A 21,579-nucleotide genomic window follows, 5' to 3' on the forward strand; every position below is an offset into this window, starting at 1 on the left:
TAATTATCTTCTTATCTTATCTCATCTTATCTTCACACAGCCATGTTGGGTTCATGTTCGGTCACGTGACCGCGCGTTCCCCTTGCGTCGCCTACTGGCGGCGGGCGCGTGCTTCAAAACACGAGCGACGACTCGTAGGTGTTAGCCGCGAAGCGCTAACGTCACCAAGAAGGAGACTGGCAGCATGTGTAGTAGAGTCAAGAGCAACGCAGTAGTTCCAACAGCGTTTGCTCATCCAGTTTCCGGTGTTTGCTGCTGTGCTTGCCTTCGACTCGGCGATGTTCTAGTCACGTTTTTTTTTTTTTTATCCGCGCTCAATAGTAAACAAAACACAAACACAACACAACACGTCGCTCCACATTGGACCGAGCGCGTCAGAAGTGTGGGCACACGAATTAAACGCGCATGCGCAGTGGATCCGCTCTCTCGCTCTCTCTCTCTCTTGCTGCCTGTGAAAGAAAAATGGCCGTAGCGATGCAGATGGAAGATTTCCCCTACTTACCTTCTGGGCCAGCGGAGGGTATGCTCTTGTCAATCATATCGTTTCGTATTCAACGACAACAGTAACAGCAGCATGAAAAAACGGAACTTAATATTAGTCGTCGTGTTCCCACGTGTGCCCGCTGGTGTGACGCGTTGTCGTGTGTTGACAAGTTACCGATCAGTCGTGCAGTGCAAGCCATTGCAGGACTGGCCGCTAGCTAACCACCGCTACCTTTTTCCTTGCTCCAAGGTCGATTGCCAACATGTTCATGTGGCGACGGTCGCCTTGCAATGCACCACTTTTGTTTAAGAAAGAGCGAGGCTAGTCATTGCACCGGCGTGTTTGTATATTGTGCAGACTATATCATTGGATATCATTGACAAAATGTGACAGACATTAGCTTGCTAATCTTGATGCCGTGTGCTCCAAATTCAAATGCATATTTTTTTGCACATTTACCCCTGCTAGATCAGGTCATTTTAGGACGTTTATTTGTCCTGCATTTAAACTACCAAAAAGCGAATGATAACACGGTAGAGCTTTTGTGTATGTACTGAAGATGGTGCTGTCGCAAATTTGACCTCCATCCTCACTGATGCTATGATGACGTGCGTGACTCAAAACAAACACAATTTGAGAGCACAGCCAAGTGTTTATTCATCACATGCTATCAACGGGCAATCTAAGACACGTCTAGTTACTGTACACATACAGCTTCACATTTCGCACAGCAGAATTCATTGCTGTCTAACTTTACTTTTTCTTCCATTGTACACCCAACTGTCTTTAATATTGTATAGCCATTATTTGCACTACACTGTATGTCCCAGCTGATATTTAACTATGAACACAACATGCATAGGGGCAAGGACCTGATTTATATTGCACATTCATGATTCATCTTGATTTCATAATGGAATTAACAACCTTTCCCCGGTTGTTTTATTGGAGTGCTTAAATTGAATGAGAAATTGCTTAAGTAAACAATGATTCTAGTTGCAGCGCAATGGCCAGTGTGATGCATTGGCGCATCTTTAAACCACTCTATGAAGGACTGATGATTGTACCTTATGCTGAGTTGAATACTAATCGGGCTCCTGTGTCATCATATTCCTTTTTTTTCTCTCAGTTCCATTTCACACCATTATGTTCTCGGTATTGCATATTTAGTTCCTGCAAAGGGTCCCATACTATACCATGTATTGCAGAATGTGCTGAATGCCTGATTTCTTTTTGTCTCTGCCTTGCAGTCAACAAGATGATCAAGGAACACGGTGACCTGTTTTCTGACTCCCAGTGTAAAGTCTGCAGCGCTGTCCTCATTTCGGAGTCCCAGAAGTTGACCCACTACCAGGTCGGTCAGCATCAGCGCGGTTACCACGTCGTTCCTCTTTAGACCCTCCAAACACTGTTCTAAAGGGCGTGTTTGGCGTCTGATTGCTGATCTGGGGCATGGACTGTAAAACATGGGTCAGCCAATGACGTGAATACGTGGAGCAAGCCCCGTGCAACGTCACCATTCTTAAAGTTCATTCTTTTATTTTTTGTTGATCGTGTCTTTCTCAGAGTAAGAAGCATGCCAACAAGGTGCGGCGGTACCTCTGCGTCCAAAACGACAAGGAGCCGTCCCTGAAGAAGTTTAAGCCTGAATCATCTGTACCCGACAGCGTGAGTTATCCGTCTCCTCAACAACCACCTCTTCCAAGTCCTTCAGAATCCCACACAGTGGCCATAGCTGTCGTGGATTTATTTCCTCTTGGCAATATCAGGCAGTCCATTTAAAAGTAAGTGTGTGTGTGTGTGTGTGTGTGTGTGTGTGTGTGTGTGTGTGTGTGTGTGTGTGTGTGTGTGTGTGTGTGTGTGTGTGTGTGTGTGTGTGTGTGTGTGTGTGTGTGTGTGTGTGTGTCCCCCTCCCCTCTCTCCCTACAGGCCTGTAACAATGGAGACACAGAGCGATATAAAAGGTGTCATCTGTGTAACATGACCTTCTCGTCGGCGGTGATGGCCCAGTCTCATTACCAGGGCAAGGTGCACGCCAAGAACCTCCGGCTAAAGACAGTTGGCCCTCAAACAGCAGGTACCTGTTCACCTTTTCTTTTAATGTATGAAGGGAAATACAACAAGATGACAAGCAGGAACAAAATGTATGGACAGGAATTTGGGGGTTTGGCAATTATCCCTTCAATGTGTCCATGATGAGATCATTTATATCCTATTTAGATATGGTATGGTTGTGTGACAGTCCATACCATATATGGGCTAATACAAAGAATGCGTTATAAACATTGCATGTATTGCGGGAAGGGATTTGTAGGCTATCTGTAATTTCCTGTATAGGAAGGATTTATCTATCTGTCCAGGAGGATATATGCACATCCACTCTGCTCAACATTTGAATATTGGAATTCTGAATGAGTATGAACCCGTGTCCTGTTGGGAGTGGTCTCATCTTCTCTACTGCCCCCCTGTCTGCAGCGCCCCAGGCCACCGCGACAGCCCCCCAGCCCAAGAAGAGCCCCGCCGCCGCCGCTGCTGCTGCCACCGCCGCCGCCGAGCCCAGCGGGGCGGGGGCGGGGGCTGGTGCGGTGACGGGGGGGGCGGGGGCGGCCGGGAGCAGCAACAACAACCCGGACCGCTTCTGCTCCATCTGCCAGGCGTCCTTCAACAACCCCCTGATGGCGCAGCAGCACTACGCCGGCAAGAAGCACAAAAAGCAGCTGACCAAGCAGAAGCTGATGGAGACGTACGGGCCCTCCACGTCGCCAGGTCAGGCCGGCTGTGCTCGCCACGTGAAGCAACAACAACAACAACAACAACAACAACATCACAAGCGCCGTAAACAGAGGAACAGCCCGTCTGTCCACTTAAGGGCTGATTATGGTCCAATGTTCACGCTTACGTCCTTGCGGACCCTCCTTGATTCCACCGCGAGGGGCCTGACGTGCGCCTCCCAAAAAAGTGTAACCTTCCGTCGAGGTGACGCAGCAGCGAGGGGCTGTGATTGGTCCGCTCACTAAAACCCGACGCAAGAACCATAAAGGTTCGCGACTACGTCGAAGCGTCTGCGTGGTCGTTGCGTTGCGTGAACGTGGGATCATAATCAGCCCTTTGGGGAGTGCAGTGTTGCAAAGAAAGGACCATCTCACTGCTGTGCACGTGTGAATGGTATTAATGTCTGCAATGACTTAGATGGTTCTCGCATATCTAGATGTAGGTCAGGTACATGCAGTGGGCGACATGGTGCCAGGGAAGTATTAGGATACAGGACAGAATTATGAGTGAGTGCAGTGCAAGTTAGTGACACTTAGGTTAATCACGCGGCTGTTTAAACGCAGCACAGCAGAGCCAGCGTCCATCCTTGTAAAATGGGACAATTGCTCGTAAGCAGCTTTGCCGAGAGAGCCTTAGAGGCTTTATAGCTGGACGCCGACTGAATTACTATACTTAAATGTAATTTACACCTCCACACAATATTTATTACATGCAATATTTCGATTTTAAATTATCCATTCATGCTGAATGGCTATATATATATATCCTATATTCCTTATTTGTATTTGTATTTCTGGAATGCCACTAGTGTTTATATTTGTATGATGTATAACCATATTTTTGCTATTCATGACCTTATTTGTGACTTTTTACACACTTACCAACGCCTTCTGGGTATTTGTTGCTCACTGTTCAGAAGGACCGCGTGTGTGACTTTGTAGCGGTCGCACAGTCGTGACTATCGGCCGACTCTGCAGAGTTGTGCGACGACGGAACAGACCCCCCCCCCCACCCCCGGCGAAGCGTGTCTCTCTCTCTAACCTCTCCTTCCCCCTCGGCCCTCAGCCTCCACGGTGAAGGGCTACTCCTGCACCCTCTGCAACATCGACCTCAACTCGGTGGAGCAGTACCAGGCCCACGTCAGCGGCGCCAAACATAAGAACCAGTGAGTGCAAGTACAAGTGCAAGTGCAAGTACCGGCTCTCGTGCCACAGGTGGAAGACCCGTGTTCAGCAAGGAGGCACGCCCTTATAGTGGCTGTTTCAAGTGTCTGTGGTTGTTACTACAACTTCCAGAGAATGGAGAATTTTGGAGGGTGTGTGTATTTGTGTTGGGAAAACTTTTATTAGTTTTATGTAATTACCCACCCTTGCTGGTCCACTAATTTCATTTTAAATGGTAATTTAGAAAACATCCACGATGGTCTTTTGTTTATCCATTCTATTAAAAGTTTGATCTTAAAAAATGTAAAAAAAATAAATAAATAATAATAATAATAATTTGTCTCCATAGAATGAAGAAGTCTGGCATGGGCTCCGCAGAAAACCAGCACAAAACGACACAGAACCAGTTCCCCGCGGGCGAGTACCAGGCGGCCGACGGGACAGACCAGTTTTCCACCGGAGACTACCAGTCCGTCGACATGGGCGACCAGTTCAGCACGGGCGGCGACTACCAGTCGGTCGCCCCGGGCAACGAGTACTCTGGCGGGTCGGACGCCTACATTGCCACGGAACACCAGTACATGTCGGAGGGCAACCAGTACTCAACTGGGATACCGGAGTGCCAGTACACCTGAGATTGTGAACCAGGACGCCCCCCCCCCCGCCCCCATCCCACGACGCTACAGCCTAGGAGAGACGCAGCGACAGACACCCCCTTTTAGGATCGAATCCCACTACTAAACCATCCAGTTGACGACAACAACACCACCACCACCACCACCACCACCGCCACCACCACCGCCGCCGCCACCCAGTCCCTTTTGAACCCCCACCTCGACTGCACTCATTTGTTTTGGGTTGTTGCAACAAAAAAAAAAAAAAAAGAAGAAAAGGTTCAAGGCATGTATTTGTTTGGCTTTCCAAACACTTTTGGATTGTTAAAAAAAACGAAAAAAAAAAAAACGTAGGCGGTTTCCGTGGGTCTTGGTAAACCTGAGATCTCCGAGCAGCCTCTGCAGCGACAGGGCGATCCTGCAGCCGTTTGATAGCGCCACCCCCCCCCCCCCGTCCCCCCGTCGTCGTCATCGCACGTCGCCAGGCTCGTGACGGAGAGACACACACTCCCACGTATGCGCTCCCGAAACCAACCATGTCCTAGAAGGAGACCGCTACGTCTTAAGAATCTAGGCGTCCACCAGGAGGAGGACGACACCCGGGAGCTGCTTGCTCGCTGTTTCTGGGCCCGTTTTTAGGACCGAGGCTCGACGTTCGATTCCCGTTCGAGTCCCTCTGAGGTCCCGCCGACCGCAGGCCGTGGAGAATAGCTTCCAGGGTAGCGCATCCGCTTCCATGACGCCTACGATCCAAGTAGTCTGGCCCCTGTGATGGCTTGAACTTGGTTACAACAACAACAGGAATGTAAACCGAGACCTAAACATCCTCATCCTCATCCTCATCCTCATCCTCATCGTCGTCCGCTTATCCGGGGTGGGGTCGCGGGGGCAGCAGCTCAAGCACGGGGCCCCAGACTTCCCTTTCCCGGGCCACATTGACCAGCTCTGACGGGGGGATCCCGAGGCGTTCCCAGGCCAGTGTTGAGATATAATCTCTCCACCTAGCCCTGGGTCTTCCCCGGGGTCTCCTCCCCACTGGTCGTGCCTGGAACACCTCCCAAGGGAGGCGTCCAGTGGGCGTCCTTACCAGATGCCCACTGGACATAAACATCGGGATTCCTTATTCAACTTTGGCATGCATGGTTTCCAATTTTTGAACCCCCCCCCCCCCCCCAAAAGAAATAATGCCTCATAGGCCTTACGCCTGCCCCCCCTTATACCACCTCTCAAAACAAACCCAAATGAACTACCATGTCGTCTGAGTTCCTTTTTATTTCTTAGTGAGCTTCTGAAAGGCCACGGCCCCCAAACTCAACGGCAGAGCCTCGGGAGCGACGACACCGGGTAGGGTAGGCTGGCAGCAGCAGCAGCGGCGGCGGCTAAACCGAGGGGCGAGCGCAACGGCTTAGGGCTTAACATTCTCCAACTTATTCCAGACTGCATCACCGAGCTGACTCTTAACAGCGCAACAAACAAACCGCAACGAAGCAACGCTAAAGGTGTCTAACTAATGCGCAACGGCCGCTGCGCGCGGCCTCCCCTCTGCGGTCGGTCAACGGCGAGCCCTGACTGGGATCCGTTAACGGGGCTGAGGCTGAACCCGGACGGCAACCGGGTTGACGCGCTGAAGATTTCTCTCCCACAAGTTTGAATATCCCTTTAAGTAGTAACGTTACGTCCTTGTAATACTAATACTTTGTATTTTGCTATTTTCTTTTTTTTTGGAAAGATTCAAAATTGAGTATGGTTATTGTTAGAATGTAATTGGTAGGCCTGCTGGTGGCCTACAGAAGCTCCAGATACTTTGAGGAGACCGCCTGGCCCCCGGGCTTCCCTGACCAACGGCCCCAGACAGGCTCCTCTCCCAGCCTTCCCCCGGAAGTCTGACCAGGAAGACCAGTTGAAACCCCACTGACGCGCATTGTGACCGAGGCAGAGAAATATACTAACCAGGTTTGTGTCCATGTGTGGTATCTCCATTTCAGTGTGTCCTGGTAGAATAACAGGGGGGTAACTATACCTTCTTTTTTTTTTTTTTTTGAGTTGAGTCTATAATTCTTGGGGTCATGAGGTCAATACCAGGTTACACTGATCGATATGTTTTTAAATTCTAGGTTGGATTTTAGCCTTCGTGGTTCCATAATCAGTGTCTTTGTCATTTCTTTGTGGGTGGTCAAAACGTGTTTTGAAACTAGGACAAATGTGATATAGGAATCACGTCACCCCTATGATTTTGTGTTTTGACTAAATGTTAACTTTTACTTGCTTATAGGAAACGTCATGTGTGTGTGATTAGCTGCTGAAACGCTAAGATGTCGGTTTGACCACATCATGTCAGACGGCCACTCCTTGTTCTGTACTGACCGCTCCATTAGGCTATTTACTTCGCAAGTTTTATAAGTGAAATTGAAGCTAACTTAACACATTGGCCGGTTTGGATGAGGCTGTAACAGTCAATTTGCATTTTTTTTTTTTTGAACTATTTGAACTGACTCTTCTTACACTTACATTAAAACTTCATACCGTTTAGATTTGCTGTAAAAGCATTTATTTTCTCAAACGGACGACCTAAGTTGTACATTTTGAATTTGAATTTCCATTAATTTAATACAAATGTGAACCATTTTGCAACAGGAACGGCTGTTTATAAATTGCAGGTTTTGCATTTTCTTTTTTGTCGCCTGCGCTGTAGGCTACAGCCTCTGCTAATACTAGGCCTATAGCCTCCAGCTCACACGGTGACTTCTTTCAGACCGTTTATGGGTCAAAGCTTCGTGTGTGTGTGTTTCAAATGTGTCTGGAGCAGACCAAGTACAGCAGTCAATCCGTTGTGTTCTTCTCTGCCTCACAGGGTCTGGCAAAAAAAAAGTGTGTGATGATGAGTGTAATGATTCCGAAAGACTATTGGAATATGTTTATATTGAACCTGCTGACTCCTCATTTCATAACGGTACACAATTATTTCACTAAGTGGGCGTGGCCCGTCGGCGTTTACACTGGACGAAGGTAGCGTTCTGGTCCCGGGGCGCCTGGTGCGGAACACCGTGTCCGCCCCACATTGAATATCGAGACTAAAAAGCCTTCATCTTGTGTTCCTCGGCCATAGCAGTGTGTTATTTGCTTCAGCCACGCGAACATGCGAGTAGCGGGTCGTAGCTGTTCGTACAACAGTTGATGTCATGAAGAGCGGACGTTTGAATCCACATTTTATAGGAGCTTACTTCGCTGCTGCCCAGTATTTATGTGCAATCTTGATAGAGTACACTGGTTTATTTTGTACCTGAAACCTTTTTCTTATATTTTAAATTAGTTTAATTGAAATTCTGTGAGGGGTGATGCATTGCGGGGTGGGAGACGGAAGGGCCCCGGATGCAGTTCACCGTCTTGACGTTTTTTAAGTTGTCGGGGAAAGGTTTTTAGTACTGACTGGTTTTTCTGAACGGTTCCATCTACTCCTGTGATCAAGAGAAGCAGAATCTGGTCCTGGTGATGGGACGAGGGCTCATCAACACACACCAATACTGTACATGATACCTGCAAAATAACATTGCTTTTAAAACCTCCTTGTTGCCGTGTAGTCGTTGTGTTGTAAATTATAAGATTTATTTTCCAGACAAACTATATGTATATTCAATAAGTGCTACCAAGTTGTGCATCTAGTAAAGGACGTGTGAGTTTGATGGTGTGCTTCAGAAGGTTCTATGTAGAATGTAAGATGCAGACATATGGTCTAGGGAAGGGGGACTGAGGAATCTTTTGAGACGATTGCTGGACAGTAATAGTTGGATTTCTATTTATGTACAGGTATATGAGCTTTCGAATTCAGATTTTGAATGCCATTAGGTATTGCCCTATTCATTCTGAATAAATAAATCGTGTAGAGAATACAAAAACAACACGACTGATTATTGTTTTTGTGCAGTTGGTCTCTCTGGGGGTCCCTAGATACGGAAGAGGATTAGGGCCAGTTTTGTCCTAAAGTCAGAATAAAACGAGTTCAGACACCACATCCTACAGTAACACACAGCGGCCACTAAGGGGCAGCAAAACATTTGTGATGAGAGCGTGTGGGATCCGAGTTTGATTGTCAATTTACGATGCTGATAATAAAGAAATGTAATCTTTTCTCAAATAATTATGAATAAATACATGTAGGAACATCAGACTGTCAATCAGAGCCACTCCGTTCTGATAGTCAGGGAAACTGTCGCAGTGATTCTCCGTCACTAATCAAAGCGAAACTTTCACTGAAAGTGAAACAAAGGCGAGGTAACGAACTTCAGAACGTCACGACTCACATACCTGTTTGATCAGTCGTTTTGGATTCACTCTGTGACTACAATGGCGTACACATCATCCCAAGTTCACGATCTGACCTGTTCGGTTTGCTGTGACATCTTTAAAGACCCTGTTCTCCTATCGTGTAGTCACAGTTTCTGCAAAGGCTGTCTGCAGACATGGTGGACGCAAAACCTGGAACAGCAGTGTCCACTTTGCAAGAGGAGATCTTCAAAGACCGAACCACCCAGGAACATTGCTCTGAAGAACCTGTCGGAGGCCTTCCAGCGGGAGAACGCGGATCTCTGCCTTCTGCACGGTGAGAAACTCAAGCTCTTCTGTCTCGATGACCTGGAGACGGCGTGTGTCATCTGTCGAGATTCTGAAAAACACACCAACCACAGATTCGTTCCTGTGGATGAAGCTGCCCCGAGCCGCAGGGAAGAAATGCAGGAATTACTAAAACCCCAGAAGAAGAAGTTAAACGACTTTGTTCAGACCAAGAGAAAGTGTGAGGTCATAGCAGCGCACATTAATGTCCAGACCGCGCACACCGAGAGACAGATTCAAAAGGAGTTTGAGAAGCTTCACCAGTGTCTTCAAGAGGAAGAGAAGTCCAGGATCACTGCGCTGAGAGGCGAAGAGCAGTTCAAATGTCAGAAGATGAAGAAGGAGATTGAGGAGCTGTCGAAGCAGATAGAAACCATATCGCACACAGTCACCGAGACGGAGCAGCAGCTGGGGGCTGGAGACGTTTCCTTCCTGAAGAAGTTCAAGGCTACAAGAGAGAAAGTAGCCCAGCCCCGACCCTCGCCAGCTCTACCCAAGGGAGCGCTGCTGGACGTGGCCAAACACCTGGGCAACCTGGCCTACAAAGTCTGGAAGAAGCTGAAGGAGAGCGCCTCCTACTTTCCTGTGATCCTGGACCCCAACACCGCTGCCCCCGGTCTCCACCTGTCTGAGGATCTGACCAGCGTGAGATGTGGAGCGAGGCAACAGCTCCCCGAGAACCCAGAGAGGCTGAAGTATGGCGTGCTGGGATCGGAGTCACTTAAACCAGCTGGGTACACCTGGGAGGTAGAGGTGGGAGACAGCACTGAGTGGGAGCTGGGTGTTAGAGGGGTTAACCAAGGTTATCAAGGTGATCAACGTTATCAACCAAGTGGTATGTCTATGCTTCGGCAGCTCATCATTGGTGTTAATTGTTTTAAAATAGGGTTACATAAAGGTGGATACAGATTTTTAACAAATACATCTGGAGGATGGGTTCATCTCCCAGGGATGCAGAAGTTACAGAGGATCAGAATTAAGTTTGATCCGACCACTTGTCAAATGTCCTTCAGTGATCCTAAAACCAGCCAGACAATAGGCTCGCCGAAGTTGTTATCTAGGGCTCTAGGTCTACTATTACCATTTATCCGTTCCACTGATGCAGTTCCTTTGAAGATTTCCCCGGGGAAGGAGCTGTAACAGTGGGGCCTGGGAGTTAGGAACCATGTGAGTGTACCTGTACTGCTCTTTATTTCTGTGTTGTAAACCATATTCTGTATTGTCCTTGTTGATCCGTAAGCGATGGAAAACAGAACAAGGATTTAAAAAAATGCAAATAATAATGTTACGACATGCATGTTTCCTTGTTATATACATACATGTAGCCTATACAATTACGTTAGATCGTGTTATAGGTTTAATATGTAACCTACAATATTATGGATTATTACTAATTAAGTTGAATGAAACTAATTGGGTTATATGCTGTGTAAATGTAGGCCTAGGCCTACTAACTAAGTTTGACTGGGTTAAATGAAATGTATTACTGATTAAGTACAGGATTACGTGTTGTGTAAATGTGTGACATAAAGTATTATTATTATTAGTTAAATTGATCAGGGTGATTGCTGGGGGAGCTTCAGTGGTAATTGGAAGGGCTGATTGTCATTTTGATTGTGAAGTCAATAAAGTTTGATTTGAAGAACATTTTTCACCTTTTGGTAATGTAAACAGGACTGAGAGAATATAAAAATGAAAAAAAAAATGGGGTCAAATGGTGAGTTTGCAAATGTGATCAAGTACATCCTACAGTTACATACAGCGGCCACTAGGGGGCAGCAAAACATTTGCGATGAGCGCGTGTGGGATCGGACTCCTCTCACTAGAGAGCTTAACTGACCTGGGACCGTTCTGACTTGGTTAGACTAATATGCTCAGTTACGCATAGTCACCATAACTACTTTCAAACGGCATTCATACATATATGCTAAAAGTATACCGACCATTTCTTTACAAAAAGTTCAGTTGTGATCTTTTTGTGTATTTTTTTTAAATGACATTCTTAAATGAATAATATTAGGCCTATTCAGGGCAAAGACGGATGCGAACTTTCGGATCAGTTTGGTGTCATGGTAGTACAGATGCTGTTTGTGTTTTTTTGCATTCAGGTCGGCTGTCTTAACTCTTGCAATTGATGTTAGCCATAGCCACCAAGTAGCCTGACTTATCCACGGTTTGCGTTCGTACAGTGTTGGGTATAGTGGAGATGACGATAGTGGAGTAATCAGTGGAATAACTGCGGTGGGGAGTGCATGAGTTTTGGTCAGAATGCCTGATGTAGATTGGATGGATGCATGTTGTGAATTGAGAACAGCCAGCTCATGATGTGATACAGCGTTCAGCTGTCAACACGTAGTTAATTTCCTTTCTTTGTTTGTGCTGGTAGCTTAGTCATGTCATGTCACGTTGTCAACATTGGGTACATGGAGCACAACATAGTGGGTCATATGTCCAATGCTTTTTGGGAACACTTTATTCATAAAATGTGTCAGACATCAGACAGTTTTTTGTATCCACAAGTTTCCACCGCCCCGTGATGCTTTGCGCGAATTGTGGGCTTTACTGGTTACTACAAGATCGATGTAAACAATCGCCGTCAGTCATTCATTCATTACGATTTCAACCAATTATTTTGTTTTGTCCGGTTGTAAGTAGCCTACATCCTCAAACGGCACACGTTGTTTCTAAGCTTTTTAAAGCCATAATTGCATTCAGCGACAATATCCAGTGATGTGCTCAGCCTGCCAGCTGATCAGCTACAAACACAGCGGAGGCAACCCGAGGGGTGTTCCACCAACCAGGCTGAACGCAAAGCCGAGCTTATTCCGCTTAGCCGGGCTTCTTTTAGCTGGAGTTGCGTTCCATGAACGTCACTTAAGGGAATCTCCGCTAAGTAACCATGGCAACTTATCCGACCAAACTAACCTGAGGGGTGTTTCACAAAGCCGGTTTTATCACTTACCCAGCTAAGTTAACCCAGGGTTAGCGGCAACCCTAGGTTTTCCGTTCCAAAATGAACACGGTATGTAAGTTGCTATAGAAACATATGCTCTCAATCAAACCTGGTCGGAGCAGGTGCCCAGAGATAGGCTCGTTCAGAGCCCAGAGGGTTCCCTGGTCCTCTGGAGAACCTTCTGTAGGAAGATGCCACGCTCAGTCAGTAACTTAAATCTAACAGTAGTCTATGAGTAATACATCGGCGGTAACCACTGTTTTTGGGGTATATTGCGAAATTGCGCCAGCTGGACATTCTGTGGTATTGGATGTGTTTGAATAAAATACATCCAATACACGGAATGTCCAGCTGGTGACTCCACTGAGGCTATAGTAACGATGCCTCTTAGCGCTCTACGAGTGCCCCTGGAGCCCTCGTTAGCTACGAGGGTTTTAACGACGTTCGTTACGCAACGATGCTTTCGGGAAACGGGTCTGAAAACTCTACGATGCTCGTACGATGAACTTTACGACCCACTTAGGCTAACGATGCTTTCGGGAAACGGGGCCCAGGGTTGGTTCAGGCAGCCTCACCTGGCCCGACCCACACTGATTGAGTCTGATCGGGCTGGGCGAGGCTGCACAACTGTTGCACATTGAGCAATCAATTAGTTAATTAGCTAGACCAGCCCCCAGCCCGCACACACTCCGGGAGATGTCCTGCCTGGCGACATGCAGCACCAGCACAGCACACGCCCACAACATGTGTCATCGTTTAAAGTGTACATTCTGTGTGTTCTCAGAGACGATGGACCAAGCGTCCCTCAGGGATGCTGTGTCTTATGAACAAATGCAGGTCTGTTTCTACATGTTGCCGTTTAAAATGGATTCCCCATTCCTCTACTCCTTCCAAAGTGTCCCACAACATTGAGAGTGCGTACATGTTATTGATTTCTAGATTTCTGTATTCATGAGTTATTATTATTTTTTTTTATGGATCGAACAGTGAAGACAGACAGGAAAGTAGACTGATACAGAGAAGGAATAATATCGGCATAATGTGGGTCCAGAAGCCATGCGGTCAAGGTCGTTATCGTTTCCATACCAAATAAATACTATTTGGCTCAGTACTGCATGAAAATGTGCACAAAACCAATTTTGCCCTACCCTTATTTGACTGACACATTTTACTACACATTTGCCTAACAGGTTTGGTTACATATCGGAGGCCATGTAAATGGCCTTTTGTCTAGACAAATTTAACTTTCCAGTAAGTCTGGCGGGATCAGTCTTGTTAGTTTCAATTAGTTTCACGTTTCCATTTGGTCATTTAGCTTCATGTAAGCGTTCATGCAAAGCGTCCTTCAAGTTGGGCTGAGATACGCGCATACAATCAAAATGTACTTTTCTGAATCTCCACACACGGACACAGAGTTCACCAGTGTTTTTGTTTGGGTTAGTAACCTGCTGTTTATTGGTCAGAATCGTTCTTTCTGGTCCCTGTGTGATTGATCCGGTTTGAAGCGGTGACGGTTGGTTCTGGTCCGTTTCAGGCGGTCATCGAGGAGGTACTGGAGGAGAGCCCATACTACGAAGGGACAGGAGCCAGGTGACCGTAGCCTAGGGTCAGAGAGGTCAAGGTCATCAACACATGTTCACTAGCCCTCCGCTCTGACCCTAGGCTCAGAGAGGTCAAGGTCATCAACACATGTTCACTAGCCCTCCCAAGAAGTTCACACCGCTCAGTTTAAAAGAGAACAAGCTCAATTTATAATTATTATTTGAATAATTACTATTATTAGTATTTTGATATGAAATGCAATCTATATATTTTTTTTTTTGGGGGGGGGAAATGTACTGATTCCTTTGATTAAATAAATACAATCAATTCGTTTTTTTTATTTGTTTGTCCATGCATTGTGTAACAGGCAATAAATGTCTTCTTTATGAATTGGGTGTGACTATACGGATATTTGATGTATGACTATAATGTCATCGCCTTGTTTTTGTTTGTATAAAATATGCACAGATATAGATTTAATACATGTAAATGTTTGACTAATATATTGGAACACTGTTCAAATATACAATATAAGAATATTAAAGTAACAATATAATGTATTCTTTTATTAATGTCATTTGAAACATTTAGTGTCATTTGGATTTCTGTACGTTTTGATAACTTCATCACTTTGACAATAAATATCTGAGCTGATTGATTTTATTATTTTTTATGCCGTTTTTCTATTTTGTGAATAAACAAACGCAACTATAAAGACTTTCATAGTTGCATAATTTGCCCAAATGTTGTAATTTGCATATTTAAATTAAGTAAGTTGTGTTCTATTTTTTTATGTTCTATAATAGTAATTGTATCAATACAGTTATAGTTAATTAGTTATGTTACACATAAGGCATTTATTTTTTTATTATTTTTATTATTTTCATCAAAAGGAAATACACCATCATACGGTGTAATTTCATACTTCAATCAGCATACAATTCCTGGTAGTAACAGTATTCCTCTACTCCATATGGTTTTAAACCACACTCACACATCCACATAATATATACCATTTATTCCCACTCATCCACATATCGTTCACCTTTTAAACACACAAACCCAAACACACACCCACAGTTTGTAACCCAAACCCACCCACCGACTCCCACCCCCGCTCAACACGCACGCACGCACGCACGCGCGCACACACACACACACACACACACACACACACACACACACACACACACACACACACACACACACACACACACACACACACACACACACACACACACACACACACACACACACACACACACACACACACACACACACACACACACACACACACACACACACACACACACACACACACACACACACACACACACACACACACACATATATATCTATGGCGGCGCACACCTGCATGTAGTTCCGCTGATTATTCGCTGATTATTTCGCGGGTCTCGGTGCGGATCGCGCTGCGTCTCCATTGAGCCTCACTGTGCTGCTGCTGCTGCTCGCGCTCCGTCAGCTGTTGGCTCCACCACAGGTTAGATTGAAAAAGACGCTGAGCCGTCTCCATTACACGGTTAATATTGACGTTATTTTAGTAGTTTAACCGAAACATGGTTAGAAACGTCCGGTTGAAGTTATAAAAGTAACTAATGATCCGTCTGGTCCTTTTGTTTTCCAGGTTGACCGTCGGGTTAATTAACGAACACTTTTTGAAGTAAAACGGCCCGCTACATCCGGACCTGCTGTGAGTAGGACACTTATTTATAATTTATCTTAATTGTTTTTTACTCTAGGCCTACTTGATAAGTTGAATAATAGTAGTTCTGGATGTATGTCGTCGTAAGCTGTTTTTAATTGAGTTAATTGATATTTTTCGCCGGGTGACGCGGCTGCAGATATTTATCAATGACTCCATGACGGAGTTGGCGGCGGAAGACGTAGGGGGGCGGGGCCGTGACGTCACACAATGACTCCGCACTCGGTTACCGTCGTAGTTAGATGGGAAAAATAACTTATTTTAATAACTTATTTGGATTTATTGGATTAATCACTAATTAAAACACACACACACACACACAAGCCGTAAAACTAATCTCGTTGCTCTCCTTCACAGCTCAAGAAGAAGAAACTGATTCTGTGAGTATCACGATCGAACCACGAAGAAGAAGAAACTGCGAACTGTAAGTCACAACATTTTCTTTTAATGCTGTGGGCTGACAGCGTTTAGTTTGAACCTGTTCTCAGGCCCCACCCCACGTAGGCCCTGCCCCGCCCCACGTAGGCCCTGCCCCGCCCCACGTAGGCCCTGCCCCGCCCCACGTAGGCCCTGCCCCGCCCCACGTAGGCCCTGCCCCGCCCCACGTAGGCCCTGCCCCGCCCTCTCTCTCTCTCTCTCTCTCTCTCTCTCTCTCTCTCTCTCTCTCTCTCTCTCTCTCTCTCTCTCTCTCTCTCTCTCTCTCTCTCTCTCTCTCTCTCTCTCTCTCTCTCTCTCTCTCTCTCTCTCTCTCTTCCCCCCCCCCCGTTCTCATGCCTCTCATTCGTCCCTAGAAGATACTTTATCCGTCCACTTTCCTACTACATTCCTCATCATTGCATCACATCCCATGTGTGTCCTACTGATAAGGGTGTGTGACTGACTGACCAGAGATGCATGCGAGGGTTCTGCGCTGTTTGAGGCCTTCAGTTGTGTAGACGTTCCCCCTCAGGGGAACCTAGTGTTTAAGAGGCCGTCGTCACGTCAGTTACATGACCTGGAACGTCCTTCAGGATGGAGACAGGGACTCCTCAAGGAGACACACCAGGGGGCGAGATGTGAGGGCTGTCCCTCTCAGCAACTAGAACCCAACCTGGTTCTTGCACCTGAGAACCATGGAGCACGTTCCAACGTTTCCCTCCGTACGCTTTGAAGCCCTAGCCCCCCCACCACTGGTCTCTTCATCAAACCCTCCACTGGTCTCTCCTCTCTCAAAGACCTACAAACCCAGCGCTGGTCTCTCCGTCAAACCCACCACTGGTCTCTCCACTCTCAAGTACCTACAAACCCACCACTGGTCTCTTCTTAAAGACCTACAAACCCACCACTGGTTTCTCTTCTCTCAAAGACCTACAAACCCACCACTGGTCTCTCCGTCAAACCCACCACTGGTTTCTCCTCTCAAAGACCTACAAACCCACCACTGGTTTCTCTTCTCTCAAAGACCTACAAACCCACCACTGGTCTCTCCGTCAAACCCACCACTGGTTTCTCCTCTCAAAGACCTACAAACCCACCACTGGTTTATCCTCTCAAAGACCTACAAACCCTCCACTGGTCTCTCGTCTCTGCGGGGCGATGGCCTCCGTCGCCCCCGGTCGATCGAAAGGGAGTCGGGTTCAGATTCCCAAATCTGGAGAGGCGGAGATAGGCGCCGCGAGGCGTCCAGTGCGGTAACGCAAACGACCCCGGAGAAGCTGGCGGGAGCCCCGGGAAGAGTTCTCTTTTCTTTGTGAAGGGCAGGGCGCAAAGACCTACAAACCCAGCACTGGTATCTCGTCTCTCAAAGACCTACAAACCCAGCACTGGTCTCTCCGTCAATCCCGCCACTGGTCTCGTCTCAAAGACCTACAAACCCAGCGCTGGTCTCTGTCAAAACCTCCGCTGGTCTCTCCTCTCTCAAGGACCTGAAAACCCACCACTGGTCTCTCAAAGACCTACAAAACCTCCACTGGTCTCTCCGTCAAACCCAGCACTGGTCTCTCCGTCAAACCCAGCACTGGTCTCTCAAAGACCTACAAACCCAGCGCTGGTCTCTCCGTCAAACCCTCCACTGGTCTCGTCTCTCAAAGACCTACAAACCCTCCACTGGTCTCTCCTCTCGTTTGGCTTTGTATTCCTTTGAGTATTGTCATTGTTTGTGTAAATACACAATCTAATAACTGAAAATAAAGAGGTGTGATCTTTAACCTGGTACTGGTCAATCTTTGCATGTCATGGGGTACTAAGTGTGAGGGGCAATCTTTGCATGGCATGGGGCACTACTTCATGTGAGGGGCAATATTTAACCTGGCATGGGGCACTAAGTGTGAGCGGGGCAATTGTTGACTTTGCACGGGGCATTAAGTGTGAGAGGGGTGATCTTTAACCTTGCATGTGGCACTAAGTGTGAGAGGGGCAATCTTTGCCCTGGCATGGGGCACTAAGTGTGAGAGGGGCAATCTTTAACCTGGTACTGGGCACCACATGTGTGAGGGGAAGTTTTTCTACTTGGCTTGTATTACCTGAACATTTTGATTTTCAGCTATAGGAGGATGCTACTCTTCCTGAAACACCCTTGAGTGTCATTTGGTCGGATGTTTCTAATGACTCAAGTCTGTGCCCTAAATCAAAGAGGATACCAAAGTGGGTGTTCAATACAGCAAGAGCCTGGTGCGATCTAGCATCTGGATCTCAATTTGACCTTCTACACACTGGACAGGATGACTGGAGTGTCATGCAGCTTGGACTGTAGTGTGACTGAATCATGCAAACAATGGGAAGCGACAATGGCTACTTGGTACAATGGATGATGGACTAACGGCATTCCGAATGGACAGAATCGGATGAGAAACCAACCAACTAACTGAAGATGGAAGATGAAACATTCTGCAACGTGCTTCCCTACCTAACCTCAACATGATGGACTACTGGCAAGCCCTCTGGATCTCCTGTACTCCTGCCCTGAGATCCAAGTATTTCTCGGGCTGAATCGGAAACCATCTTGGAAACATCCCAACTAGCGTCCCTGTCGAGCTGCAGTTGTGCTCTTCTTCAGAAGAGGTGAAGAAAGCCTCACTGGGGCTTCAAAGGTCTATGAAGAGGAACGTTGAAATGTGCGCCATGATTCTCTCCTGTAAGAGCTGTTGTATTCTAGTCGCCGAGAGGGGGAGCCTCACAGCCTACCCTTTGGCGTTTCTCCTTGGGGAGTCCCTGTCATGGTCTTGACGGACGTTCCAGGTCATGTAACTGATGTCACGACAGCCTTTTGAAAACTTGGTTTCTCCTGAGGGGGAACCTCTACAGAACTGTAGGCGTCAGATGGCACAGTATCCCAGCATGCATCTCTGGTCACTCAGATCACACCCTGATCAGTAAGGCAACACTCATGTGATGTGCATGCGATGTTTTAGAGAGTAGTAAGGAAGTAGACAAAAGGCATGAGAACAGTTTGTTATTTTGTACTGTTGTCAGCCTTGTTTATGGGTAGGAATTATTTGCTAAATGGGGGGGATATGAAATGTATAGTCAATTATTTGTACATGAACCAACAGCAACAAACTACTAGATCTGCTCAAGGTAAGTCTGTTGGCTGTATTTTGCAACAAGACGACCAAAGCACCCCAAGATCTCCATCGTCCTTCCAGCTCAAGGTAAGGGGCTCCTGCGGGGGGGTTGGTAGTTAGATTCGAGACTGCGATGTGCACGGGTCTATAAAGATGCTGTCTGACTTCACAGGATCTCCTGGACCAGGGTGGACCAGAGGCTGAGGACCAGCAGGTGACCAGATCCCACTGGACCAGGTATGGGTCACCAGGGTGGATAATAATAATAATAATAATTATTATTATTATTATTATTATTATTATTATTATTATTATTATTATTATTATTATGTGTCTAGTGCTTTTCTCGCACTTAATTATAATGTAGGGTAACTAGATCCCCTAGACCAGGCAGTACCAGGCTGGACCAGAGGGTATCCAGATCCCCCTGGACCAGGAATGGGGCACCAGGCTGGACCAGAGGGTATCCAGATCCCCCGGACCAGGAATGGGGCACCAGGCTGGACCAGAGGGTATCCAGATCCCCCTGGACCAGGAATGGGGCACCAGGCTGGACCAGAGGGTATCCAGATCCCCCTGGACCAGGAATGGGGCACCAGGCTGGACCGGAGGCTGTGGACCGGAGGGTAACCATAACCAAACACTTGACACCTGGAGGTTCTTTTTAATTATTTCAAACAATCGTAGAGGGTCTTGATTAGTTTTTCCTTCAGATTCACCTTCTGTGAATTTTAGCCAAAGCTGTGATTTGAAGTAATTAAGGTCACATCAGCTGCTACTACTATAGTTTATCCAGCGTACATCAAGGTGGACACTAAAACGTAACAGCTGGTCACACTCACACTTGGTAACGTAACATCACCCTTTTAATGTGTGTTTGTATTGTGAACAGATTAAGCTGACGACCCACCAGGAGCGAGACAAGGACTACGATGGGACTGCTCAAGTCTTTGGAAGGTTAATACCAACAGGTTTTTTACATCGTTTCACCACCAAAGCTATGCTGTTAAATTCACAGAATGTTTTACTATATTCCTGAATTACAAATTCCCAAGTGTGTGCATGTTTCATGTTGAAGTTTAAAATTTGATTTGATTCAGAATTATTTAAACAAGGTGTCCAAAGAATAATAAACTACTACCACTGTGTTTCCAGTGTGGAATTCTCAAAACAAAAGTATTTTCTTCAACACAAATTATATAAACTAAAAAAATTATGGAGGAGGAGCCACCTATCTGGAGGGAGACCCGGAATCTGGTTAGCCGCCTAGCTGGACATCGTTAGCCTCCTAGCATAATGGATATAGTTAGCTTCATAGCATAATGGATATCGTTAGCTTCATAGCATAATGGGTATTGTTAGCCTCATAGCATAATCAACATCGCTAGCCTCATAGAGTTATCTATATCATTAGCCTCATAGTATAATTGATATTGTAGCATAATTGACATTGGTAGCCTCATAGCGTAATCAACATGGGTAGCCTCATAGTGTAATCGACATTGGTAGCCTCATTGACATTGTTGGCCTATGGCTAGCAACATAGATTATGCTACGAGGCTAACGATTTGTGTTTTTCCTCTTGCAACATTTCAGTGACCCACTGACGGCGCCTCGTCGGAGCTGGACGGTGGAGACTTCAGATGCAACTTCTACCTCGCAGGACGTGACTTAAGTCACGGGTTCTCAAGGGCTCCTTCGCGGGTTCCTCATGGTTCAGTGTTAGGGACAGAGTTAGGGTCAGATGGTCTCACGATGAACCATTGTTTTTTTTTTTTTATCACATCCCAGAATTGTTGCACTGTGTGCACAGATGTTGAAATGTATACTGATGTTTTATGATATAAAATCATTTAAAATGACCTGGTTGTGTGGCTTGTTGTATGGTAATTTTATTATACACATGCATGTTACCCTAATGAGGTAAGGTTACCTCTCCCCTCCCCTATATCCTAACCTCCCCCCTCCCATATCCTCTCCCAACCTCCCTCCCCTTTACCCCAACCTTTCCCTCTATACCCTGACCTCTGTCCTCCCCCCCATACACCCTTACCTCCCCCTCCCCTCCCCCCTCCTTTACTCATACCTCCCCCCCCCCCCCCCCTCCTCTAACCCTAACCTCTCCCCTCCCCTATACCCTAACCGCCCGCCTCCCTTACCCTCACCCCCAACCTTACA

The 21,579-nt window shown here is 46.6% G+C and overlaps 2 protein-coding genes across 2 annotated transcripts; both read left to right on the plus strand.

Annotated features, from left to right (window-relative positions):
• Nucleotides 1-456: 456 nt before the first annotated feature.
• On the plus strand, nucleotides 457-8,929 carry znf346 (zinc finger protein 346). The gene is made up of 7 exons (XM_084474350.1): nucleotides 457-520; nucleotides 1,735-1,838; nucleotides 2,051-2,152; nucleotides 2,414-2,561; nucleotides 2,960-3,250; nucleotides 4,322-4,421; nucleotides 4,769-8,929. The coding sequence occupies exons 1-7, from the start codon at nucleotides 463-465 to the stop codon at nucleotides 5,052-5,054; spliced, it is 1,089 nt and encodes a 362-aa protein (XP_084330476.1). The 5' UTR covers nucleotides 457-462; the 3' UTR covers nucleotides 5,055-8,929.
• Nucleotides 8,930-9,336: 407 nt separating this feature from the next.
• On the plus strand, nucleotides 9,337-11,039 carry LOC311354525 (E3 ubiquitin-protein ligase TRIM35-like). Its single transcript, XM_084474325.1, has one exon. The coding sequence runs from the start codon at nucleotides 9,375-9,377 to the stop codon at nucleotides 10,779-10,781; it is 1,407 nt and encodes a 468-aa protein (XP_084330451.1). The 5' UTR covers nucleotides 9,337-9,374; the 3' UTR covers nucleotides 10,782-11,039.
• Nucleotides 11,040-21,579: the final 10,540 nt, after the last annotated feature.

This window comes from Micromesistius poutassou (genome assembly GCF_964030765.1).
Source record: "Micromesistius poutassou genome assembly, chromosome: 10".
Lineage (NCBI taxonomy): Eukaryota > Metazoa > Chordata > Actinopteri > Gadiformes > Gadidae > Micromesistius > Micromesistius poutassou.

Bases quoted from the DNA above. Each gene is read 5' to 3' on its own strand.
- znf346 (XM_084474350.1), top strand. From the start codon at position 463: ATGGCCGTAGCGATGCAGATGGAAGATTTCCCCTACTTACCTTCTGGG. The intron at 2,153-2,413 runs GTGAGTTATCCG...CTCTCCCTACAG, and splicing joins AATCATCTGTACCCGACAGC to GCCTGTAACAATGGAGACAC. The intron at 3,251-4,321 runs GTCAGGCCGGCT...CTCGGCCCTCAG, and splicing joins CGGGCCCTCCACGTCGCCAG to CCTCCACGGTGAAGGGCTAC.
- LOC311354525 (XM_084474325.1), top strand. From the start codon at position 9,375: ATGGCGTACACATCATCCCAAGTTCACGATCTGACCTGTTCGGTTTGC.